This window comes from Loxodonta africana, chromosome 23 (assembly GCF_030014295.1).
Source record: "Loxodonta africana isolate mLoxAfr1 chromosome 23, mLoxAfr1.hap2, whole genome shotgun sequence".
NCBI classification, from domain to species: Eukaryota; Metazoa; Chordata; class Mammalia; order Proboscidea; family Elephantidae; genus Loxodonta; species Loxodonta africana.
This window is the reverse complement of record NC_087364.1, coordinates 3,923,441-3,950,802: the sequence shown is the minus strand read 5'-3', so window position 1 is coordinate 3,950,802 and position 27,362 is coordinate 3,923,441. Positions and strand designations below refer to the sequence as shown.

The 27,362-nt window shown below is 41.8% G+C and overlaps 1 protein-coding gene and 1 pseudogene across 1 annotated transcript in view; one reads left to right on the top strand and one right to left on the bottom strand.

Annotated features, from left to right (window-relative positions):
- The first annotated feature begins 1,691 nt into the window (after positions 1–1,691).
- LOC100677190 (cell division control protein 42 homolog) lies at positions 1,692–2,328 on the top strand (annotated as a pseudogene).
- A 5,631-nt stretch (positions 2,329–7,959) lies between these two features.
- The window catches only part of COL4A1 (collagen type IV alpha 1 chain), a 173,545-nt gene continuing 154,142 nt past the window's right edge, over positions 7,960–27,362 (bottom strand). The window contains exons 44-52 of the mRNA XM_064275232.1: positions 26,109–26,181; positions 25,270–25,341; positions 23,954–24,082; positions 22,255–22,353; positions 21,044–21,256; positions 19,733–19,910; positions 15,385–15,499; positions 10,931–11,103; positions 7,960–9,469 (exon numbers count right to left, since the gene is read on the bottom strand). Coding sequence (XP_064131302.1) covers positions 9,388–9,469; positions 10,931–11,103; positions 15,385–15,499; positions 19,733–19,910; positions 21,044–21,256; positions 22,255–22,353; positions 23,954–24,082; positions 25,270–25,341; positions 26,109–26,181 — 1,134 coding nt within the window. The 3' untranslated portion in view covers positions 7,960–9,387. The remainder of the gene's footprint in view (positions 9,470–10,930; positions 11,104–15,384; positions 15,500–19,732; positions 19,911–21,043; positions 21,257–22,254; positions 22,354–23,953; positions 24,083–25,269; positions 25,342–26,108; positions 26,182–27,362) is intronic.

Below are 27,362 nucleotides of genomic sequence, written 5' to 3'. Positions count from 1 at the left end.
GCCGGCAAACAAGGGCAGAGAAGCCCTGAGACGCCACACATCGCTGTGCCATAGAGAGCCGAAAACCAAACCATTGCCAGCTCATAGCGAGCCTATAAGACAGAGCGGAACCACCCCACAGGGTTTCTAATAAGTGCCTGGTGGATTTGAACTGCCAACCTTTTGGCTACCAGCCAGAGCGGCATAACCACTGCATCACCGGGGAACTGTGAAATCCACCCATGAAGGGTCCTAACTGAGTACCTGAGTCTGGGGCCAGTCACCAGTCATGCAGACGATAAGAACTCAGAGAGACCTGCCTTATATGGTTGTTGTTAGCTGCGGTCTAGCCAGCCCCCACCCGCGCTCATAGCAACCACGTGCACAAACGAGACAATTTTAACTAGGTCCTGTCAGGTACTGCGCCATCCCCGTGACGGGCTGGGGATCGGACTAGTTGGAATCTGTCGTTTTCCTTGGCCAATTTTCTGAAGATCTCCAGGCCTTTCTTCCTAGCCCACCTTAGTCTGGACGCTCCTGGGAAACCTGTCCAGCCTCACAGCAACATGCAAGATTCCACTGACACACGGGTGGCGGCTGCACGGGAGGTGCACAGGCCGGGAGTGGAATCCAGCTCTGGGGCATGGAGGGGAGAATGACACCACTGCCCCTCACACTATATACCCAAGAGAAAAAATGTTAAAGAATCAGAATAATTTCAAAAATTGTTCTGAAGAAGAGGTGGCTTCGTGGTAGTGGCCAGATAATTAATGCCAAAAGTTTAAATGGAAGGGGATACTTCCTGTATCCTTTCAGAGAGAGGGGCCTTCCCCCTTGACAGAAGAAGAAAGCTCATTGGTGTTGCATCATGAACCACTGAAGATAGAAATGAAAATTAATTTTCTGAACATTACTGGATAAGCTTGTGAAATATTATTTTTTGATGTCTTTAAAATCTCACCTCACTGGCATAATTCAGGCGTGGTCTCAAAGTGGGAGGAGAGCAGGTCAACGGTCTTGAAGTTCACTGTAAACTCATGCTTCAGTGCCTTAAATTATTAAATGTTTCCTGTGTCTACATTTTATAGGAATGCTCGTGAACCCTGCAAGGGCAGGTAGGTTTTACTTGTCTCTTCGCAAGGGACCAGGACAGAGCCTTGTGAAACAGGACGCGCTTAGTAAATGTTAGATCGACTGATTACCTCCATGTTATGTTTAATTTTGTTCTGTCAAACTTACAAGTAGACATAACGGAGTTACACAACTATAACCAAAATGACCGAAAGGATAAGGAGCTGCTTATAACAATACTTGAAAACATCTCTTAAATCTGAAGTAACGAAGGTTGAAGAGGATATCAGTTATGAAAAGTTTGTTCTTAACAAAATCCCACATGCTTAAAAAAAAAAATTTTTTTTTTAAAGGTGACCCTAAAAAAGCCAAACCAAACTCATTGCTACCGAGTCGATTCCGACTCGATTCCGACTCATAGCGACCCTACAGGACAGAGTAGAACTGCCTCATAGGGTCCCCAAGGAGCAGCTGGTGGATTTGAACTGCTGACCTTTTGGCTAGCAGGTGAACGCTTAACCACTGGGCCACCAGGGCTCCAAAAGTGACTCTAGGGACACTGTAATATTGCAGAGAGATCATCTTAAGCCCAATAAAACTAAATGCTTTTTTTTTTTTTTTTTTTTGCATGGAGGGAATTGTTTAGGAAATGTTTATTACTAAAGTAGAGCCGAGGTTGATCACAGAGATACTGTCGAAATGATTTAGACAGGCAGTGCTGCCAACATCCTGGCAGAGAAGTTGAGGTCAGCATCCCATTTGAAATGTTTAAAGTGGATACAAAACCATTTCAGCAACGGAGGCAACTAAGGAAGTGTGTTGTTGCGGGTGATGGTACCCTTGGTAAAACATGTCTCCCGTTATCCCGCACAACAAACAAATTTCCATCTGAATGTGTACCGACTATTTTTGACAACCAGTCACAGTTAGGACTGGTGGAAAGTCATATATTCTTGGACATTTTGGTACCTCAGGGCAAGAGGATTACGACAAATTTCAACCGCTGAGTTATCCACAAACAGGTATTTCCAGTCTGTTTTTCAGTGGTCTCTCCATCCTCATTTGAAAATGTGGCAGAGAAGTGGGTACCTGAGATAACTCACGCTGTCCAGTGATGACTTTCTTGGTTGTTGGGACCCAAATTCATCTCAGAGATGACCCCTCTACTATTAAGAAACTTGCCAAGAAAAAACCGGAAGCCTATCACCCCAGAGACTGCTGGAAAGCTGGCCCATGACCTGAGGCATCAAATACACGGAGGGTTCCACACTCACATGAATGTATTTAGGGCCCTGGTGGCACAGTAGTTAAGAGCTTGGCTGCTAACCAGAAGTTTGACACTTCAAATCTATCAGCTGCTCCTTGGAAACCCTAATGGGGCAGTCCTATTCTGTCCTATAGGGTCGCATTTGAGGAAGCAATAATGGCTGCCCTGGGGCCTCCAGAAGCAAGAAGAGCCAAAGGTATGTGCTGCTATGGGTATCTCTCCAGAGCCCTTTCTGCTCAGCTGGCATTGGTATCATACTAAAAGCCATGTTTAGATCAAAAACTGAAGACGAAAATTAAAATTCATTCTTGCAATAGTGACACATGGCCTGCACCCACCCATGTGCACACATGAGACAAGGCCTGCACTCACCCACGTTTCTGCCTGAGACAAGGCCCACAGGCGTGGCCCTCCTCCCTTACCAGTGCCAACTGAGTAATCGTGCATTGTCAGAAAAGTGATCAGTACTAGTTTTTGTTGTTTCAAAAAAATTTTTTTTTAAAGCAAGGCATACTTGTTGATGCCTCTGTAACAGACTAACTCAAATCCTTGGAGCTGCTCCCTGGCTCCATTTTGGTGAGTAATCTGAGACATCTTGGTGTTTTGCTTCGTTTTTTATTTTTTGGGGGGAGTGTCGGGAAAGGGGCCCTGGTGGTGCGGTAGTTATGCATTTGGCTGCTAACCAAAAGGTCGGCAGTTCAAATTCACCAGCCGCTCTTGTGAAACCCTCTGGGGCAGTTCTACTCTGTTCTACAGGGTTGTTATGAATCGGAATTGACTCAATGGCAATAGGTTTTTATGGTGTGGGGAATTCATTTTATTTCGTCTTGTTTTTTAATTCGTTAACCAGGGGACAGCCCTTGAGGCAAGGAGGACAGACTGATTCCACGTTCCACCTCCTAGACATGGCTTAGAAACCGTGTTCCCCACCTGGTACTCTTGGGAAGACGTATCGAAAATGCCTAATTCAGTCACATGCTCCTTTTGGAAAGTTGCCTTTGCTTCCCTTCTGGGAGCAGGTACAGTGTTTGATAAAACTCATGAAGTGGGCGAAGCCTACCTTGCCCACCTCTGTTCAAGGATGCACAGAGTATGTGACTGTGACTTCTAAGGAAATCGGCTGATTTTTTTTTTTTGAAAGCTAATTTCTAACTTCTTTTACCAATAAAGGAAGAAAAGTATTGCACCTTTTGAAATACACCAAATAAATTGAGTTCACAATTAAAAACAAAAAGTTTTTCCCTGTCAGTCTCTGTCTAATACGCAGCTTCAGAGTGTTATGACACGGTGTTCCCAGAACACAGACGAAGACCTAGCGTACAGAGGAAATATGAGGGGTGGTGCTAGCAGACAGGTGTCTATGGAATGAGTCACATCCTCATCCAAGTGATGGGAGTGGAGGCCTCCTTCATCAAGGAGGTGAGGACGGGAAGAACATGTAACAACATGAGAACCAGGCAGGGGAATCCCCTTATTTCTGTTTCACATGTGAGGAACTCCGAGAGCAGCCGGTTGAAGCTCTCTAGTTTAATAAAAATCACGGAAGGAGTCTTACCAAGACTCTTCTGTTATGTTAATAGAGATTTTATCAGCTTATTTTGGTTGCGGTTTCCAGTTTTTTTTTAAATGTTTAGGTAATCTTTCCCAAAACCCTAATTCTTGTAGATTCATTAGTGTTGAAGCGATGCTTTCTCACGTCTCAATTCTTTGTGTATGCATTCTTTCCAGATGTACTAAACAAACAAAGGCTTTTTAAAAAATGACTTAGACAAATGTGTGATAGAAGAATGCATAAACAGGGAGAAGAACGATCCAATGGAATCTGGAATAAAGCCTTCCAGTGCAGGGGCTACGTGATTCGCCATTGCACCCCGGGCCTTGCACAGTGCCTGGAAGAATAAAAAACGCTGTCTGTTCCTGTTTGTGCAGACCTGCTGTTTAATCTCATCTCTCATCTAATCCTCCGGGCAACATTCTAAAGTAGGCAGTTGTGATGAATCCCACTTGTAATACAGCCCTCACCCCCACCTCCATCTATTGCATAACTCTATTGTCAGTTCTGACCTCATTTTACATACCTGACAGGTTACAGGTTTCTTCCACAATGATTTATATGTACATAGAATTTGTTGCTAAGAGCTGGATGTGTTTATTATTCATGTCCATTTTTCCTGTACCTGACCTTGGACTTGGGAAATGGTAAACACAAAGTCTATGAATGATGAAGAGATTAACGAAGAGAACAGATGTGAGCATGGAAAGAATGAGTAGAAGGATGAATGAATGCAGCAGAACTTTTTTTAATTTTCCAGCAAATTTCTCTCAGGTTATAATTCTGATTTGGAAGAATTAAAAAATAAAAATGACCTAAGCTATATATGGATCCCCGGTGGTATAGTGGTTAAGAACTTGGCTGCCAACCAAAAGGTCAGCAGTTCAAATCCACCAGCTGCTCCTTGGAAACCCCATGAGGCGGTTCTACTCTGTCCTAAAGGGGTTTCTATGAGTCAGAACCGACTACACAGCCTCTAACAACAAGTTATGTATATCTCAGTGAGCTTATGTAACTTGCCCAAGGTCACCCAGTTTGCGTGTGACAGGATCAGAATTCAAAACTCGGCTCTATCTAGTTCCATGAATATACTAGAACGACCCTTGGGATCAAATACAACCTGTGAGATGAATAGACTGTACACCTGAACGCTAGGATTTTGAGAGTTCTTATGTGAAAATGATAGTCCCCAAAATGTGTACATGCTAACATATATTATTTAAAGTACGCTTAGCTATAATGTAAAAGTACATGAAAAGAACCGACATACATCTATTAAAAAAAGAAAAAATTCTGAAATAATGAAATCAGTGGCTCACAACACATTCAAGCATTACAAATGAGAGTGGAAATTAAAAAAAAACAGCAAGGTTGACCATTTGTTTGTCTTCTGCACACTACCATCAGACCTACAGCATCAAAACTAGTGTTCTTTATGCTTCAAAACTACCATCTCTAGTGGTTTCAGTTGTGGATAAGGTTGAGTAAACGCACTGCACACTGTCTCTCTCTCTCTCTCAGAAAAGTCAATAGTAGTAGACAGATTGGGGACAAAGACCAGAATTAGATGTACCAGCAAACCAGTGGTGAGTTACCACAGATTTTGTTCCAGTTCTCCTGCCTCTTGGCCCCAGATGTGGCTGTAGTCACAGGAAGTAAAAACAAGAGTCTGGTATCTAAAGACCCAGTTTTGTGCATAAAAGATCAAAAAGAAGAGCCCGGGGAACCAGAAAGTAAATGGAAGACTATGGGGAGGGTGGAGATTGGAAGGTAAAGTATATGAACTCCTGGGCTCAATTCTGAGCTGTGCAGGCATGGATCTGATTCTAAGGAGCACACCAAAGACTTTGACAACTGACCATCCCACCCATGTCCCAGACAGAACAGGGGGCAGCACACACACAGGAAAGATCTGAGTAGCACAGCTAAAGCTTTGAAAACTAACCTGATATTGGAACCACAGACCACAGAAGGTAGGTTGGAACTTACTGCCTGTAACTTAACCGGATCAATGGTCTGCCAGAAAACAAAAATGTCAACATTCTCCACAGGAGAAGGACATAAATCTGTAGATTCAAGAAACTTATGTTCACACAAAAATCCGAACATGTATGTTTATTCTCCATTCATAATTACCAGAAATTGGACTGAAATCACCAAAAAGCCACCCAAATGTCCTTTATCAGGTGAAGAGATGAGCAAACTCTGGTGTATCTATAAAATGTAATCAGCAATAAAAAGGAACAAATGATTGATACAACACCATGGAGGAATGACAAATGCATTATGCTTAGTGAAAGACGACCGTTCCAAAAGGTTTGATTCTGTGTGGTCCTGTTTACACAGCAATCTCAAAAAGACAAAACCTTACCTATGGGGAAAGTTCAGTGGTTGTCAGGGTTTAGGGGTGGGGTGAGGGTGTTACACAAAAGAACAGCCTGAGAGAGTTTTTTGGGGTGATATAACTGCTCTGGCGGCACAGTGGTTAAGAGCTACAACTGGTAACTGACAGGTCAGCAGTTCAAATCATCATCTGCTCCTTGGAAACCCGAAGGGTCAGTTCTACTCTGTCCTATAGGGTCATTATGAGTTGGAATCGACTCAACAGCAATGGGTATGGTTTGGTTGGTAACTGTTCTGTATCTTGATTTTAGTGATGGTTACACAAACCTATATATGTTACAGTTCACAGAACTGTACCTTAAACAAAAAGTCAGTTTTACTCTAAGTTAATTTAAAAATAAAACTTAAAAAAACTGCTTCCAGACTAACAGATATAAATAGCACAGGATTTGAATGGTGAGATTTACAGTGTCATATTATCTTCTTATATATCAAGAAGTCCCTGGGTGGTGCAAACAGTTAGTACACTTGGCTGCTAATGAGAGATTGGAGGTTCAAGTCCACCCAGAGCCACCTCAGAAGAAATGGTGATCTACTTCTGAAAAATTAGCTGTTGAAAACCCTATAGAGCATAGTTCTATACTGACCCACACAGGGTCACCATGAATCGGAATCGATGGCTCCTGGGTTTATTTACATCAAACTGCATATGATGAATAAAAATTTATGATACATAAGTTTTATACATAGAAACAAGAAGCTCAAAGTGGCTATCATATGAAGGTGTTTAATAGCTCTCAGTAACCTCAGTAGGAGCCGGGCCTAATGATCTTAGTTGTCCTTGTTCCTATCCTATCCAAAACCAAAAAGCCAAACCCACTGCCGTCAAGTCGATCCCAACTCATGGCGACCCCATAGGGTTTCCAAGGCTGTGAATCTCTACAGAAGCAGACTGCCACATCTTTCTCCCACGGAGCCTCTGGTGGTCTTGAACCGCTGACCTTTTGGTTGAGCAAGGCCAAAGAACCCTTTACATCATTATCAAAGGTAGGACGGAGGTGACCGAAATAGAGCCTTGCCTGGTGCCTCCTGTCCCAAGCACTGTGTTGGTCATGTTCATATATTATCCTATTTTGTCACCATTACAGCTGTAGGTTAGATAACCAAGAACATTACAGTATTTAGAACTTTTTCTTGAGTACTCTGAATCACACTCATCCTCCACAACTATATTTTAATCAAGTCTAAATTGAAGCTTAAATCACTAGGGAAAAAGAAATCTGCCATCTATTTTCCTTGGTATTTCAAATAATACTTGGAATCCAACCCTCTCTCCAACTCCTATCTATGACATAACTATAATCTCAGTTATCACCAGTGGGTCAGTTTTTAAGGGTTAAAAAATACATGTTTTATTCATTTCTGCTTATCTTGTACCTAACCACGCCTGACAAATGGTAAACCCTCAGTATATGTATGATGGATGGATAGATGGATGGACGGATGGATGGATAAATGGATGGGTGGATGGATGGACGGACGGACGGAGGGATGCATGGATGGACGGACAAATGGATGGATAAATGGATGGGTGGATAGATGGGTGGGTGGACGGATGGACGGATGGATAGACAGAAGGATGGAAAGAAGGAAGAAGCAGATCAATTATATACATGTATAGATATTTCCTAGAAATTATTTCCAGTCCATGACTTCTGTTTAGAAGAACTACAAAATAGAAATGATCTAAGGTATGCAAAGCTTAAAAATTTATTAGTGGCTTGTGCAGTAACTATTCTTTTAATGCTCTGGGGGGGGCAATACTAGTAACAAATAATAAAAGCTTAATTTTTATACAAATAGTTTTATTACAAATTTGAATTCTTAAGAAATACACATTTAAACAAATTACATAAAAGGCCTTAGTAGTCTTTAAAACTTTTTGGATACTTTAAGTGAAATGTCATTTCAGGCACGGTGGTCCAGCTCTGCCCTCTTGCAATCCATCCCCCCTTTCCCTGCTGAAGTCTGTGAACACAGCTCATGAGAAACCAAGGAAGTGGCCTGAATGTGCTTACATGTAAAAATACTGACATTCTGCTTCAACAGGGCTGTTTCTCACACCAGAATGAGGAATACTAATAAAACGAAGGCCTTTTAAGGTGGTTGCTTTTTTAAGTCAAGTCATTCAGTTTGTGATTAGTGTTCAAAACCCTGAAAATATTTAATACAGAATAAAAACAACAAGCTCAAAGTACATGTTGCACTATATAGACACCATCTTCATGAACCTGGGTTTGGTTTTGGCAATACACAATTTTTGGTCTGGAAGTGAACAATGAAAACTCATGTTTCACATTCAATACTGTAGGGTTTAACAACCTGTGTAAAAAGGACAGCGCAATCTTTGAAAGGAAGAAAACCCTGTAAGCTTTATTTTACTAGTGGAAGTTAAGCTAAAACTTGATTTGCCTAATTGCTGACCTCTATATAAATTACTAAAATATATATATATATTTAACTTTCTGACTACTTTTGGACCGTCTTTATTCCACAGAAAGTTGTGATTTCTGCCGAAGCAGCTGCATAGTACCACACAGAGCAGAAAGACATGAATTTATATTTGGGTTCTGCAAGATCTGCTTACTGAGTCTGTTATTCCACTTGGAGGTTCAAAAACAGTTTTTACATGATTATGATTTGTACAGGAACAATATACAGACCGAGGGACCTGGATTCTGAAACAGCTAGACAGTGATATAAACAAATATTTATACCTGGGGAGGGGGGAATTAATCTATTCTAACACAGAATGAAAAACGGGGGGTCAACAGTATCTAAGGCACAATACCTCCTAGCACCCTTTGGTTTCGGATGAACTCCCACTTACACATCCGTGCATTGCATGATAGAGCATTTTTATGTTTTATTTCATCAAAAGTGCCATTTGGTATGTCAATGTTTAAAGCTTATCATTGTCTTTTTTTTTCTCCTTCAGCAAGTAGAGGGCCCGTAAAGCAGGGTGTGTTAGTCACGCGAATTCCTATAAGGCACTTTACTGTTTTCATATTGGACAGTGAGGTACAGAGGATATATTTCTAGGGTTCGTTGCTGTTAAAAAAAAAAAAAAAAGGAATAGCACCATATTGTGACATTAGCTGAGAGCCAGGCTTCATTATGTCCTTCTCATACAAACTTGGCAGCGGCTGACGTGGGTGCGTAGTTCCCCTGCCTTCAAGGTTGACGGAGTAGGCTTCCTAAAATCCAACGAGAAAGGAAACATTAGCCATCAGCTCACCATTCATCAGACATGCAACAGAGCCCCTCAGCCATCCTTGTCCTTTGGTGCCGTCGAGTCGATTTCAACTCATAGCATCCTGCCCTGCTCAAAAACCTCTAAGGGGTTTAGTACCCCAAATTCTTCCCTGATCCTTGAAATCCTACATGATTTGGACTGTTGAAAGGTGAAGTCTGAACTGAAGTAGGTACTAATGAAACTTTATGGAAGTTAAAATGTCCATATAACGAGAATTCCTTGCCCTAAAATGGAGGCTGATTGTTTTAGCAGCTTTTGGTGTAAATTCTAGTACCCCCAAACTGAGGTATGTGATCTGATTTAAATTAATGGACTCTTACCTAATTTTATTTAAGAAGGTATTTTTGTTCATTGTACCAAAAAAAAAAAAAAAACCACTATAACCTATTAACCCTCTAAGGGAAGCTCCAGGAGCTGAGACATCAATGGAGTGTGTTTGTCTCGCTAGCGAAGAGGTTAAATTCTCTCATAGAGTTGATGTCAAGTTCACAGTAGCCTAAAAAGGCTCACACAAGCTAACAATTAGGCAGAGAGATACTTTTTTTTGGATGCTTTAAGAATTATGAATAGTGAATACATTACTTCACCTTTTATGGTCTAAGCTGGAAAGAAACAGGATCATAGCAGAGTTCTACATAATTCTCTCAGAAAAGAGAAAGACAGAAAGGCTTATCTCCAGGGGTGAGAAGCATTTATTTCGAGAATGAGCAGTAATTAATTGTTCAAGCTCCATCAGGCTCCGCGCCTGCGCCAGCCATGGCTGCAGCTGGTACTAAATAAAGGGCAGAGGATTCATTATGCTACTGTCCATTAGGGACTGGCCAGCCTCCAAATTCATTTCAACAAGGTTATCAGCCACTTGGGACAGTTGCTTTAAAGGTGAAATTTTGGTAATGGAGAAAAAAGTGGGGGTCGGGGTCAGGGAGGTTTTCCCTATCAATTTCAGCTTCAATTGTGCCAATATGAATTTTTATTTGCACAGCTCTAAAAAAATTTCACTCAGAACTCACGTGTATGTTATGTGCACGCACATTAAAATCGGCGTTACGGATACTACAAAAATGAACCCCGCTCACTTTCCTCAACTTTATTATTAAATGCACAGTATTTTAAACATGCTCTGTTTGAAGATTTGTTGATTGCTTCCAATTAAATTCTAGTGGCTCCACCTAGAAAAATGAAAGAGGACTTTTCCTCTCCATGATTCTCCAGTCAGTGGAAGAATTAATTCCACCACCTAATGTTTGCCTTTAAATATCACCTTGGTTACCTGCCCGTGTGGAAGAGAATCAAATACTCATTACTTTAAGTGTCATCATTTTTGAAGACTTGGTGCCGGAAGGTGTGATCAGGGATAACTGAAAAGACAAGCGACAGGGGGGAGAGGGTCACTCCAACTTACTTGAACATCTCGCTTCTCTCTATAGTGGCAAGCCAGAAGCTGTAAGCATTTGCATAGTAATTACAGGTTCCACGGCCGTGGCACTCAATGAATGGCGCACTTCTAAATTCTTCCAGACAGGAGCCCGGTGACGCGAGGGCTTGGCCAGAACCTTCGGCACCAGCGCTGGTGTGCTGGGGAACAAATGTGAGCACTGAGTCAGAACATCCTCCGTGGAGTCCAGGAGATTTACTGTTCCTCGGGAAGGAGCCAGGGTGATTCTTTCTGGAAAGCGGGCACTCTCCAGCCTCAAGGTTACCATGTAAGCCAGCCTGCGTGCAGGCGCCCCCTCCAAACACTTCCCAGATGGCCTCCACAAGTCACTTTCTGTTTCCCCGGCTGGGGCACAGCCATGCTCTATACAGCCTCCAGAAATCAGCTAACACTTCTCCCAAAATAGCAGATGACCAGTCCAGCTCTATCAGAAATGCCAACCATACTACATACTATTTTTGAAGATAAGTTATTATTTTGAACCTAAAATCTATTCTAACCTGGGATATGAGACCATGGCCAAAATGTGCAAATAATGTTAGAACCAACTGATATGAAATCAGATTTTATAAACAAAATGAACTTTTTAATATATTAGCTGCTATAATGAATTTTATTCTAAGGTAAAGAATGCCCACCCTTTTTTTCTTTCCTTTAAAAAAGGAGAAAATTTAAACAAGAGAAAGAGAAAAAAGAACACTACTGGAACTAATTATTAAATTGCATTTTGGTCTAACGGATTCAAGTAGGTCCTACCTGTCCTCAAAACTCAAAAACTTTTAAAACGAATGCTCTGTAAACTTGCATGAGACCTTATAAAACATCTCCATAACTATTTTTTCAGATATAGAAAATGTGAACTCTAGAATTTTGGGGGCTGCAAGGGACCTTTGAGGACACGGTTAACTCTCACAGTTCCCACATGAAAAAGCGAGGGTCCTGGGACATTCAGAATCTGCCCATGATCACAGTTCAAAAGCAAAGCTGAGAAAGAAACAGGAGTCTACAGACTTCTAGAACAAAGCCTTCCTCATTTCACCACAAATCCCCTTAAAGACTAAGAAGATGTGATGGGTAACCTTGAACACTCAAGTCCTCACTTGGCCTCCAGGCCAGAATGCTGGCTCACATTTTGCAGACACATTTAGCTGCCATAGAACTGAAGTGAGTTCACATCAATATCCAAGGAAGCCTGATGCCTAGGGAGCACGGCACAGAACTCTTACCCGGCTTTTATCATCATCACTGCTCTTTCTAAACTAAGTCATATCGTGAAATACTCTGCAGCTAAACGAGTACAGAAAAATGTCCCCAAATCAGGCACAGACTCTTGTTTTCTTGTAGTGAAGGGAAGTGAGGTAAGAATTTTACATGGGGGTGGGAATAAGATGGCGGCCCCATTGGGTCAAGTTCTAATTTTTCACAAACTCAGCAAAACTTCACGTTGGCAACAGGTACCTCATAAGGGTTGTTCTCTGAAAAGCTCCCGTATGTGGCTTAACCCACACGTTCCAGACGACGATCAGTTTGTGGGGGCAGCTCAAGGGACTCGCTCATTAACTTCAAGAGAATGGATTAAAAGCACTGTTTTCCCTCATCAAGAGAATGAGCAAATTACTGTTCACTAACACACGTGATCCTTGATGTCACTGTCAGAGAGAACATTGCAGGCCATGAGGGATAAATGTGGAATTTCTTATGCTGTTAATTCATCAGGTTAGGAATTAGCTCATCTTTCCCCTGTCAGCTTTCTCTCCCTTATTAAGAATAAGTCTAGGGGGTGTCCTAAACTGAAACAAAGATTGACTGGCTACAGTAGCATTTATGGCTCTGATTCTATGTAAATTACCCTAGGACAATCAGGTAAAAGTACAAAATATATTTCTCAGAATAGGCTTACACCATTCCTCCAGCCCATATTTTTGAGGCTTCTCCACAATTGTGTTAATTTATCTTAGAAGCTTTACTAAGGAGTCAAAGAAATAATAACAGTTGAGTAGACCTCCCGGAGAAAACCAGAAGAAATATAGACAACTCAGAAAAGGAAAGCTAAAGGCATTCTTGCTCAGCAAGCTATAGTTGCATCTTCCCCATGCTCTCATTCGAAAATATATCCACAAAATCTTGTTTCTGGTTTATAAATGATTATTTGCTCTGTCCGCAGGGGCTCGTCTTACAGAATGCGTCCTATCTGGGAGAGGGCTGTCTGATCTTAGTTGTCATCCAAATGACGGACATGTCAGGTATTAATGTTATTCTTTACAGATTCCCTAGCTACTCTTTTAGCTACGGCGTAAGATCATTTCAGTTTTCAAATGAGTGTTATCTCCGGAACAGGAATAAATGGAAATGTGTGTGCACGTCTGCTTTGGAAGGTTATCCCTGAAGGCCCATCTCTGGGCCACCTGAAACGGCAGCAAACCAACAAGGAGTGAGACTGCTGATAGAGACACTGTTGCTAATACTCTAAGAAGGTAAGATGCTACCTGGTAAGAAGGCTCACTCTGTTCTCTGCAACATCGTCATTTTGATTTGCTCTTGATTTTCAGAAATTACAAGCAATCATTGTTTAAGGTCTTTGTATGACACCAGGACAAAACGTTCTCCTGTGGTTCTTTACACCTTGGCTCAGAGGGAATTTCTGTCATTTTGTCACAGACTCCATTTAGTAGTTCTTATGATTATGGAGTCAAAACATCCAATCTGCCTTCAACTGTATGTTTTATATCATTGTTAGTGTCTTGATTTCTCAACCTTTTCAGCTTTCTTGACAAAGTCATCACAACAGTGCGTTTGGAATTATCACTACAACTTGCTATGTTTTGTTTCTGCAAATTCTTGGGACCTGTAAAAGAGTCTAACTGCAGTACAACCAATTCAGCAAATCTTATGATCAGACTTAATACATACTCAAGTGTTTTAACAGTTATTTTCCCAGCAACTTTTTACACTTGGGGTAATTCACAGCAGAAGAAGAAAGTTACGAGGCCACTTTTCCTGTCAATCAAATAGTATGAACTGATACTTATTTAGGAATCAAAATGTACAGCCTGGCCATATCTGTGGGTGGGAACATGGTGGTACAGAAGGTATTTGTGTAGGATCATTTACTGGGAATTGACAAATTCCAGGATAACCCTAATCTCATAAGCTCAGAGATTTTTATGTGTTTAATCAATACTTTAAACTGAAGCAGTAAAATAAAACAAGCTACAATAGATTGAATTGTGCCCTCCAAAAATGTGTGTCAGTTTGGGTAGGCCATGATTTCCGGTATTATGTAGTTGTCCATCATTTTGTGATCTGATGTGATTATCCTATGTGTTGTAAAACCTAACCTTTATGAGGTTAAGGAGGCAGGATTAGAGGCAGTTGTGTTAATGAGGCAGGACTCAATCTACAGAATTAGGTTGTATCTTGAGTCAATATCTTTTGAGATATAAAACAGGGAATCAAGCATAGAGGAGAGGGACTTCATGCTACCAAGAAAGAAGCCAGCAGTAAAGCATGTCCTTTGGACCCGGGGTCCCTGCACTAAGAAGCTCCTAGACCAGGGGAAGACTGATGACAAGGACCTTACCCCAGAGCCAACCAGAGAGAGAAAGCCTTCTCGGAGGGCTGGCTCTCTGAATTCAGACTTCTAGCCTCCTAGACTGTGAGAGAAAAAATTTCTCTTTGTTAAAGCCATCCACTTGTGGTGTTTCTGTTATAGCAGCAGTAGATAACTTAGAATCCCAACAAATATCGTGTTTTTGGGAGGAGGTGAGCACCTGGAAAGACTGGCATCTGAGAGAGGTCGGTGACAGGCGAGCAGCCCTCACCCCATGTGATGGGCATAGAAAACGCAGGTTCTCAGGGATTGGCCCAGTAAGATATTGTGGAAGGGTTGTTGCCTTGCTGACAGGAGACAGTACTCCTTTAGCTGATTTTCAGGTATTTTCTTTCTAATTCAAACTTTCTGCTTTCTAGCTTGTGTGTTTTAGTAAAATGTGTGCCTCCCAAGTGCAAGCTCTTTTATTCTATTCCCTGAAAGATGCCGTGACTGCCAGAAAAGCTCATCATGTTGCTGGTGCTGGGCAGAGATCTGTGGAGCATCTAAGCGGTAGCTGGAGGAGCGTGGAGGATTCAGGCCTGTGCTTCTGGGAAGATACCCATCCCATCTAGTTTAGTATTAGAGCAGTAATTCCCAAAGCAAGAGCGGGGCCGCTGGCTGGGTGCTGGAAATCGCTGCTGTCCCCAAGCAGAGCAGGCCAGGCTCCTAGGTGAGCTTTGAAGGGGGGATGGTCCAAGTGAAGGAGGAGAGAGCTGGGCACCAGGATCTAGAGAACTGGAGGGGATTGGCTGCGTGCCCACAGAGAAAAGGATGGGGCTTTTTTGAGTAGGGTCTTTCCTGGAAAGATGCAGTTTTCCACAACACTTACCATGACAAAGGAATAGCCAATCCAAAGGGAAGACCACCCGGTGGGACACTGTGGAATCTGGATGGTCTGGCTGTGCACGGCCATCACCATGGCAGGTGCCTCACACACAGCACACCTGGAAGGGCAGCAGAGCAGGTAAGAGAAGGCACAGGGTGAGGGTGTATTTATTCATTGGTTTCCCCATTATTCACTCCATCTCTTCTGGGCAGCTTTCTGATTCAACTGCTTATTTATTAAGTGGGTAATGCTGTGGCCGTTACCGAGCCTTCAAGCCTTAGCACCTTCTTGTTGGTTTTATAAGCTCTTTTCAGTATTAAAACATTGAATTCCAAAGCAAATCCAACATTTGTTCTTCAACCATCTGCTTTGTACCAGGAAAAAAATCAAAGGGGAACGTTTTAACAGTGGTTATCCCCTGGAAGGGCTGAGGTGACATGTGACTTTTGTTTTCTCCTCTCTGCATGTGGTGGCACAGTGGCTAAGTGTTTGGCTGCTAACCAAAAGGTCAGCAGTTCAAATCCACCAGCTGCTCCTTGGAAATCCTTTGGGAGAGTTCTGTTCTGTCCTATAGGGTCACTATGAGTAGGAATCAACCCCACAGCAATGGGTTCCTTTCTGCATTTCAGTGTTTTCCAATTTTTCGACAATGAGTACATACATATTTGAACAATCACAAATAATGTTTAAGAAGTGAGTTACTGAAATTCAAATGCTATCCACTTCTGAAATGGAGCAGTTAGTTTGAAGCTATTAAGACCATTTCACATAAGAAACAAATTTAGTAAATTCGGGTAAGCCCAACAATGCACCTGAGGAAACTTATTCTAGACTGGAACTCAAGAGACCAGCGAAAAAACCCCTATCCGCAGGCCTCAGCTGCTCAAGGCTGGCAGCTGTCATCGGGGCCTGGATAGCTGAAGGAACTCTCGGAGGACACTTCCGGCAGGACAGGAGGCTACCCAAGTCGGGCTTGCTCAAGTTCAGCTGCTGGAACTGCACCCCAGAATAAATTAGAACAACACACACTGTTCTGACTAAAAGCTGCTCGATTAAGGGAACCCTTGTTGGTGGGATAATGTTTTGTTAAAAAAAATTAGACACCAGCAGTACAATAATCACATTCAAGTCACAAAATGAACAGAGCGTTAACAATACTGATAAATGAATATAAATGGTGTTAATAATTACACCTAGTTACGCAGGCACATTTGCATGAAAATGGATGAAGAGGAGGAGGAGGGTCTAAATTAGGCATTTGATTTGCCATGGACTTTTGTGCGTGTGTGCGTGCGCACGTGTGTGTGTATGTGTGTTGTGCAATTTTCTATTTTATTCATATAAATGCAGATGAATTAAAAGGTTCATTTAAACAAGACTTACTGAAATTGGCCTTATACATCTGCCACCATCTGTCTGCCTTACACAGGAGCCAGAAATACAACGTGGAGGACAGCACTTTATTTTGGTCAGGCTCCCTGTGTGACAGGGGGATAGGAGTGGATAAAGAGAGGGTGTCCCTGGCCTCTGTCAGATGGGGGGCTAGGGAACACAAAGCAGCAGATTTAAAGAGTTGTATGGTCCCTGGTAGGAAACCCTGGAGGCATAGTGGTTAAGTACTATGGCTGTTAACCAAAAGGTCGGCAGTTCGGATCCACCAGGCGCTCCTTGGAAACTCTATGGGGCAGTTCTACTCTGTCCTATAGGGTCGCTATGAGTTGGAATCGACTCGATGGCAGTGGGTATGGTCCCTGGTGGCGCAGTGGTTGAGTTTGGCTACTAACCAAAAAGTCACTAGTTCGAATCCACTAGCCGCTCTTTCAAAACCCTATGGGGCAGTTCTACTCTGTCCTATGGAGTTGCTATTAGTTAAAATCAACTCAGCAGCAAGGGGTTTGGTTTGGTTTGTTTTATGGACACTTAAAATTCACATGATTCCATCCTCCATATTATTTATGAAGAAACTAACACACCAGAACTAGAACTTAATCCTCCTCCCTCCAAACCAGTGCTCCTTCCACTACAGCAATGAAACAATCAGCAGGTTTACGATGGCTCTTGTCTGCAGAGGGCTAGGAAATGTTTAGGAAATTCTGCCCGACTCTCAGGATAAAAGCAGAAAAGGTAGCAACTTATCTGCTTAAAATGAAGGATTTTACGTTATTAATTGTGTCGATAAATAAGCTTTAGAACCTCCCCAAAGGGAAGACCTCAAATAGAACCTGTAAGTCCTGAGAAGTTGTTGGAAACTGGGAAATTAAGGTATCCACGGAAACCTCATGCTCAGAGCCAAGAAGAAAGGGGCAGCACCATCACAAAAGGGAATGAAAGATACAGTAGCGGGCTTAAACCACATGACCTGTAAGTGTCCTTCATGCTGAGTTTCTATGGGTCTGGCCACAGAACACTGTAAAAACCCTGAAATCTAAAGTGCTGAGACATTTAAACAATTAAGACTCTTCATTTATGCTTCTAGAACCAGAGGGATCTTACTGAAAGTAACTTGTCCACAGAGAAATAATATCTAAGACACGAGGCTTCTCATGGCAGTGCACTTGGAATATCTCAAAAGCATGCCAGAGCACCTGCATTTTCAACCAAATCAAGATCAGATGTCAATGTTATTTAGAAACTAAACAAGAAACATGTATAAATGAACATTCACGTTCTACCTTATTGTCCAAGGGAAGCTAAACAAAAACACAAAGGTTGTTAGTTTTCCTTCTGGTACGCCAGGCATGGTTCTGAGCAAGAAAAGTCTCAAAATAGAACAATTGATGGGGTCTGAGTGTCACACTGTAAAGTACTATGATTTTTCCTATTTTATGACCCATAAAATAAAATCTTTATAACTCCAAGAAAAAAAAAATCTAAGAGAGCTGTCAGAAGGCATTTTAATTACTGTAAAGTAATCAAACATACACGATTTTCCTATTTAATGGGCCTCTCTTAGGCTTTCTGTTCCAGAGTCCCGTAGGGTCCAGACCTCTTATTGCAGTTGTGATCTACCAGGACCTGGCCTTCACAGGTGCTCATTCCCTGGGCACCATAACTTCCTGTTCTTCCCCCCAAACAGGATGTGGTCATCAGCGATCGGCCAGTTACATGGATGACCACAACACGGCTGCAGGGGCTCCTGAGGGGTGGCTCCCAACACTCCCTTCCCTTTGCCCCCGACTGCAGGGCTTTTCATAAACCAACAGTGCTACATTTTTCTTTGTAGTCAAAAGCTGTTTGTCTCTTTACAGAAAATACAGGAAGCTTGCTTTTGATCACATTCACCTGTCTGAGCAAACTTTTCCTGACTCGCTACTCCTTTTATCCTTTATTATCTTAGTCTGCAAAAGGCGAAATTATAAAATCATGTGTTAGTCAAATTAACTCGTTTCTTTGCCACTTTGCTGTTACTTCTGAGTAGAACTAAGGAATCAGCTTTTAATTGGAAGGAAAGAGGCAAAGACAGGACAATCATGTACTTTTTAGTCATAGTAATTTCAATTTCCCGTTTTACTTCCTATCAGGTGAACACAGGTGGACCGGAAGGCAGACTCCACACGTTAGTGTGGGTAAGCACTAAATCTGGGAAGTCACTCAGTCTACCCCATGCATTCTCAACGGGGACAATATCACCCCAGTGGTTCAAAAAATAAAATGCTCAAATCTTTGTGTATGAGAGAAATTATATAAATCTTATGCACAAATCACATGGATACATACCATATATAAACAGTGTATCTGTGGTATTATAATGTCTTGGGGGTGACTAAGAAAAAAAACTTTCTAAAAAGGCTCCATGGGGAGACCAAAAAATAAAAAAGTTGAGAAACACTGGCCTAATTAATGCTTGCTGAGGAATTCATCAACAACCCTTTGCTCACAGGAGGAAATGTGATCACCGAGGTGAATCACATCAAAATATAAAGTCGGCTTCAAACGCAGGCACTATCTCACCTTATAGGAGATGTGGCTGTGCAGTGGCTAAGTATTCTGCCGCTAACGGAAAGGCTGAACCCACCAGCCGCTCCGTGGGAAAAGGATTACAGCTTTGGAAACCCGATGGGGCAATTCTGCTCTGTCTTACAGAGTCGCTGTGAGTCTCATTCAGCTCCACGGCAGTGGGTTTCGGTTTGGGTATCTCACCTTGCTTTTGCAACTATAATATTTAGAGGATTAGCTGGTTTTTATATGGAATATTTTTCTGGCTGATTTCTGTTACGAGGATGGGGTATCACATTTACTGAACTGAATGACAACGGGTTGACTATTTTGAGAAGAAAAAAAATCTCTGTCCAGACCACAAGAGATTTTTCTTCTCCAGTCGTACATCTGCCCCTAAAACTGTTCGACTTACCTGCTAATGAAGGGTCTGATATTGTCCCCAGTGATGGGCGCCATAGACATGGGCATGGGCTCGGGAGTGGACAGCCAGTAGGAGTAGTCGTTTCTGGATGCAAAGTTGCAGACATTGTTGATGTTGCAGAAGAGAAAGGGCATCGTGCTAAACTTGCGCAGACAGCTCCCAGCCGTACCTAAAAGCACAGCCAGAGGAGGCAACCTGCGTTATTTTCTTTATGATTTACAACCCACCTCCATTTAAAACCGATTTGAGCTGGCCACTCACAAAAGGCATAAATTCAACATAACCATTCAGAAGGAAATCTGAAAAATTTAAATTATAGTCCGAAAGGAAGTAAACATACCAAGTAGACGAGTGTCATTGTAAAGGAACATTAAATGAAATTCCAAGAGATCGAGGCAAAAGGGAAACTCTACGGGATTGTGTAGAACATGTTTGATAAAAGGAAGCAAAACCAATTTATCAGTCGAGAGAAATCTTTTCCCTTGAACTGGATTCTGAAAGGAATTTAACATGTGGGTCCTGTACAATGGTTATTAAACGACGCATTGGACAATGTCTTTAACGACAATTTTGCAGAAAATTCAGAGATGTTCTTTATATAGCCGCTGCTTCTAACCTCAGTAAAAGTTAAAGGTGCCTCACATTTGGTGGAGGGTATCTTCAGGGGGCTAAGATAATGAGGACAGACATGGCGCTTTCTGCTAAAATCTAAACCAATAAAACGGACAAGGCTTAGAACATCAGAAACATATGGGATAAAATGTACAGTCGCAGAAAAGAACGATAGTTAAGCTGCCCTATTTTAAGAATACCAACAAAAGCTGTTTTGTGTGTACTCTAGTAATTTTGATTCTACTTGATAATTTGAAGAAGCAATCAAAAGTATTACTAATTTTAAAAATGTCATAGATTCGGCCTTTATATTTTCTTGGCTACATACTTCAGTGGTACAGAAGCTACTGGATTGATGATTCATTTGATAAGGATGAAGGGAAACAGGGTCAAGCCTGTTTTGCATACTCTGTTGTCATAAGGGCACTCTCTGCTCTCTAAATCGCAGGACCAGAGACAAGTACAGTGTTGTATCAGACTGAAAAAGTTGTCATTGAGTCGACTCCAACTCATGGCGACCCTATGTGCGTCAGAGTAGAACTGTGCTTCATCGGGTTTTTAACGGCTGTGATCTTTCAGAGGTGAACTGCCAAGCCCTTCTTCGGAAGTGCCTCTGGGTAGACTTGAACTGCCCAGTAGGCACTTGATAAATCTATGTTGAATGAATAAATGAAACCATAGATGACTCACCCAAGTCCTGGCCATGGGCCCGTTCATTCCCTTGCACATACAGCAAAGAGTACCCATGGTAAAGAATTTTGGTCCCAGGAGGACATTGTGGGTCATCTATTGTTTGACTGTGCCTGGTCACAAGGAAGCCATGATCAACAGACGGGGTGCCTGGGGGGCCCATGGATCCTGGTGGCCCATCTGAGCCTGGGGGACCGGGAAACCCTCTTGGACCTGTAAGAGAGAAGAGAAATTGGTTTCCCTAGTTATAAACAGATTCTCCCAAGAGACTTCAAAACCTTGGTCTCAAAAAAGTTTTTAATATTTTGTATTTTTTGTTTATTTCTACAAAGTATCCTACCGTTTCACACACACACACAAATACTCAGTAAAAGACAAGACTACTATACTAATAACAACCCATCTCCTTTATGGTACTTTATCTTTTCCTTTTTACATACCACCTCAAGGTATTTTTACAAGCCCAGTGCTTGGTGCATAGTAGATACTCAATAAATTTCGTTTCCAGTGAATAAACCGATCAGTTTCTACCCCGACTCTGTGCATGTCACTCATACAGAATTTGGAGGTTTCTCTAAGGGGGGATTACTATAGAGTCACATTTTAAGGTGGTTTCCCCTCCATCAGCAGCTCCAAAGCCTGTATATGGAAGTACAGGAGGAAGGAAGCTCTGTGCCATCAGTCTGCTGCATTGTGATCTTTGTTTAATTAGCTGATGCCCCTGTTTCCTGGGTTAAATTCAGGGTGATTCTATAACTTCCCCTTTAGCATTAGAGTCATTATGGGATATTTAAGTGATGTCCTGCTTTCTAAGTGAGGCAGATCAAGTTTATCCAGTTATAGTGACCTTCTGGTCAACTCTAGAACAATTATTTTTCGATTCTACTTTCCCTCGTCTGTGACTGAAATAGAATTTCTGTAGCTGCAGCCTGCTTTCCTCAAAGGGAACCAACCGCACAAGGCCGTTGCAATCAGCCTTCTTTCAACACCATCTGAAAACTGTATGCTTTGATCCACATCCATCTCTCGACTCAGAAAAAAATGACAACCCTTAACCTCACATTCAACCCTATTTCTTCTCAGAAGCAGACTTCTTTGGAAATCTTTCAAGTAACATTTTCAACTTCATTTTATAGGTGTTCACATGCTCGGACCTATTGCTCTCAACTAAAAGATAAAGTGTAATTAGGTTGGACAGGCACACCACCTACCTGGAGGCCCAAAAGGCCCCGTTTCTCCTTTCTGGCCAGGTGCACCGTCAAACCCTGGAACACCTGGAGGTCCAGGCAAACCCACCAGTCCTGTCACACCTAAAACAAAGGAAAAAGAACTCATGAGCTGTCCTGGAGAACAGCAGAATGTATCATTTTCTTGCCTTCTGAAACGACTTAATCTTCTGGGGAGGCAAGCATAACGTCTTTTAGTGCAGATGAGGACGTTTTCCTGGAGTGCTCTGAATTGCTCCGTCAAGCCTATAGACATGTCACAGAGACAACTGTCAAGTTAACACTCACATGGGCGTGTACTTGACCATCTCAATTCTGAGTTCTCCCTGGTTTCTCGTTGCTATTGTTGGTACGTCTTAGCACATGCTTTTGGAAAAGGCAGGCTATGGATGGGGAAATATTTAACACATTTTAGCTTTCTCAAGAGTTTTCTGCTTGACAGGAGCTGACTGAATGGACACGGGAAATACAGGGTGGAGAGAAAGAGTGTGCTGTCACATAGTAGGGAGAGCTGCTAGGGTCACGTAACAATGTATACATAAGTTTTTGTATGAGAAACTGACTTAAATTGTAAACTTTCACTTAAAGCACAATAAAAAAAAAAAAAAGTTTCCCCCTTGGCCATATTCTGCCATCTTAAGTCATTTTTAGAAAAAAAAAAAATATTGACATAGTTTTTTGTTTTCATGTGCATGGTTTATTCTTAGGTAGCTTTAAACTTAAATTTTCACGGTTGCTATCTTTCAACTATCTATGTTTTCACTGTTCTTTATTCTCCACCTCCCTTTATCAATGGCCGTTGTTGCTGCAGGCTGCCCAGTAGATTCAGACTCACTGCAACCCTACCAGACAGCGTAGAACTGCCCTATGGGGTTTCCTGGGCTGAAATTTTCTGTTTTTTTCATTTCACTTATTGCATTTTTATTTTCAGTTCTGCAATTCCCATTTGTTTCACTTTTCTTATTGTACTTTAGATGAAGGTTTCCAGAGCAAATTAGTTTCTCGTTAGACGATGAATATATATATTGTTTTATGACTCCGGTTGCCAACCCCACTACATGTCAACACTCTCCCCTTCTTGATCTTCCCGAGGCTGAAATCTTTAAGGGAGCAGATCTCCAGGTCTTTTCCCCCTCAGAGAGGCTGGCGGGTCTGAACCGCCAACCTTTCATGGAGTGCAAAGCCACTCTACCACCAGGGCTCCTTCCTGACCAGTAGTTCTTGGAATGGTAAGTGTTTAGTTCAAATGAGCATAAAGGCTTTAGGTTAGGGTGTCTGGGAACAATAGGGGCTAGCAGAAACCTCTGCCAGTCATGGAAGCTTCTGGAACCCCGAAGAGCATTGATGTTTACAATTCTAGGTTACTGCTTCCTGCCACCTGGTATCTGCTAGCTTGGAAAGATGGTCTGGTTCCTTTAGCTGACACTTTTCTAACTGAACATGGATATGTAGAGCTAGATGTTCCTCTAGCTTTTCCTATATTTTGTTCTGGATTTTGTAGGCCCCTTGAAGAAATTCATTTGGTTTTGATATAAATTTAAGGTAAGTAAGAAAGTAATAATTCAAATATGTGCCTGTATAATCGCTCCCCAGAAACTTTGATTTTACAGACACGAGTCAAAGGGAAATACCGCTCACTTCCCCGACCACTCCACACATACCCTGTACAGCCCTATATTCCTACCTTGCTGTCCTTTAGGGCCTGGTGGCCCCTGAAGTCCCTTTAGACCTGCTGGACCTTCAGGGCCAGGGAGCCCTGGCTCTCCTTTGATGACATGGAAAGGACCTGGGGGACCAGGGGGGCCTGGAAGACCTGTGGGAATCAGGGAAGCAACTTATCAATTCCACTGTAAACACATTAGATGAGAGTCCAATATGAAACACAACCTAAACGGAATGATTTTCTCAAAAGTAAAATTGTTATCAAAAACACAAGAAATTAGATCCTTGCCAAATGCATATTTAATCTGCACATCTTTATTATTTAACCTAAATCCTGAACTCTTGGTGCTGGAAAAGACTTTGGAATCACCAGTACAAACTTGCCACTCAATTCTGGAGTCCCTCACAGACTATCGTTGGCCTTCACCCGAATACCCCCAGTGATGTGAAGCTCAGTTCTTTCTGAGGCAACCCATTTCTTATTTGGATAGTCACGATATTTGCAGTTAGGAAGTTTTTTTCTTAAATTTGCCTGAAAATGACCTTATTAAATATTATAACCACTTGTCTTAATTTTTAATGATGCGTAAATGTAATCCTTCTGTGTATCTCTTGAAATGTTTATAAAAAATAATAGAGTTTTCAGAGGCTTGTGAGGTCTGCCTCAGCCTTGTCTTCGGCTGAACCACCACAGTTCTCTTACCCTCTCCACACACATCTGCTCTGTTCCTTTTCTTTCTTAACCTTCCACTTCCGGGGCATCCTGATTTGTCATTCTCTCTCTTAAAACGTGGTTCTGAAAACTGACACAGCCCTAGAAACTGGTAAATTTGGGATAATACTAAAACTACTTCCTTTCAAGATTATTCACCCCTTTTTGGAGCCACTTCACGCTGTGGGCTCCTAGTGGTGGAACAGTCAACTAAGACCCTTTCCTGTGAAGAACGCCTTACTGTGTGCAACCAGGCTACATTCACTCCACACACAGGGTTCGCTTTTTTCCTGTTACAACTTGAAGTGATTGAGTTCAGTCTAACTTTACAGCCTGCCACATTTTTTTTAATCTTGAGGATGTTAGCTAATATTCTAGCCAATACCCTCTCCCCTGGATCTATCTCGATCAAGGACTTTTAAGGTAAGTCGCTGATTTAAAAAAAAATGTCAAATAGATTAGCCAAATACAGCAACCCTGACATAGGACCAAAGAATTTTTTTTTTAATTTTCTAATGATCTTCAAGTCATTTCAGATAAGTCAGATGAAACATCCTAATTCTGTGAGTTCACCTGCAATTTACGCTCCCCAGTGTGATATCAGCCTACACGGCAGATCCTCCTACCTTTAGATCCAGGAAAACCTTGATCTCCTTGATCTCCTTTAACTCCCTGGATGCCAGGGAGACCCTTCTGACCTAGAAAAAAAGTACACAATTGTTTTTACATAGAATTGCGAATTATACACAAGCACGCGTGTACAGTGAACAGATGGCTGATTTAGCCTCGTGGAAGAAGAAAGCATTTCTAGTTATCAGTGAAAACTTGAGGCGAAACTCCTGTTTCTAGAACCATGAAGTCCTATTTTTTGCAAGCATGTAATGAAACTGTGAAACGGCCGTAAGCAGCGGAGGTGCACAGGACACAGCTTTTGTTCACAATCGGGCGTGCATACCTCCCCAAATAGACCGTAAGAACTCTGGGGGCTGGGACTTCATTTTATTCATCTTTCATATGTATCTGATTCAGCAATAAAAATTGGCGCCTGGAAGCTGAGAGGCGCTCAGTAAATGTTGTTTAATAAATTAACTAATGACCCAAATCCACAATTTCTTATTGAGATCCAAATGTGGTAGCTATTGACTCTCAGTAAGAAAACCAGAACGTCTTTATACAGCCATTCATAGGATCATAAAAATTGGGTTGCCACACAGAAATGGCATTTTTAATTTAAAAAGAACAATACCTCATGCTTTCATTGTGCTAAGGCTGTCAATATTAAAGGGCCTGTGATAGGGTGCTCCTCGGAAACTCTATGGGACAGTTCTACTCTGACTTATCAAGTTGCTATGAGTTGGATTCAACTCAAGGGCAACAAGTTTGTTTGTTGTTGTTGTTGTTGGTAGGAAGCTCCGGGGATAAATGTCCATTCAAACAGCGTCTCCTCTGCTTAATTAAGTCTTACCCTGAAATCCTGGAACACCCGGAGGCCCCATATCGCCCTTGGAACCCGTGATTCCTGGAGAGCCACCAATACCCTAGACAAAACGAGAAATGTCAGTCCGGAATTGCTCTGGAGACACACGGTAAGTCTCTCAAATAACCAGTTGGGTTCAGGAAGCTGAGAAAGAACTTTGGTGCTCCGCAAAGCAGATTTGTAAACAAATGGGCAAGAAGGACAAATCTACTGTGCGTGCCTAAATTAAGAACACTGGAATTGAAGTGGTTTGCTTCCTTCACCCATGTGGCCTCTATTTGCCCATCTGCAGCGTAAGTTCCTTGGGAGCAGAGAGCACGTGTTACACCCCCAGTGTCTTGAACAGAGTCAAAGTCAATAAACATTTGTTATTGAAATGCATCAATTTGGGACAAAAAGTAAACTAACTACTTTTGAAAATGCTCCCTCAACTGCTCAAGCATAATGATTTTTATTTAAAATTCATTTCAGATCTTACATGAAAAGTAACTTTTAAATATGTAAAGGTAAAAAATACGATGGAAGACATCTCCCTGTATAATATAGCAATATCCACGTAGTTTAATTTGGTCTTCCTATCAACATAGTTGTTCCTTTGTCATGAGTAACACATAAAAAATTGTACTGTTTCTTATACAGATGCTTTTCTTCGATTTCCCTTATTTTAAAAGGTGCTGTAGCCAAAATAACTTCAACACAGTAATAGTGGGCCCAAAAGACATTCATACACATTGCATTTTCATGATGCATATGGAGGATTACGGAAGACTTTAAGTAAAAGGAATCGGTCAAAAATTATTATTGTTACTCCACAATCAATACCCATGGAAGCAGCAGTCAAGAAATCATACGACCTATTTAGTGCATTGGGCAAATCTACTACCAAAAAAAGAAAAAAACAAGTTAAAAAGCAAAGATGTCACTCTGAGGACTAAGTTACACCTGAAAGCTGGACAATGAATAATGAAGACTGAAAAATTGATGCCTCTGAATTATGGTTTTGGTAAAGAATACTGAATATACCATGGACTGCCCGAAGAATGAACAAATCTGTCTTGGAAGAAGTACAGCCAGAATGCTCATTAACAGTGAGGATGGCGAGATTTCATCTCACATACTTTGGCCATGTTATCGGGAGGGATCAATCCCTGGAGAAGGACATCGTGCTTGGTAAAGTAGAGGGTCAGTGAAAAAGAGGAAGACCCTCAACCAGATGGACTGACACAGTGGCTGCAACAACGG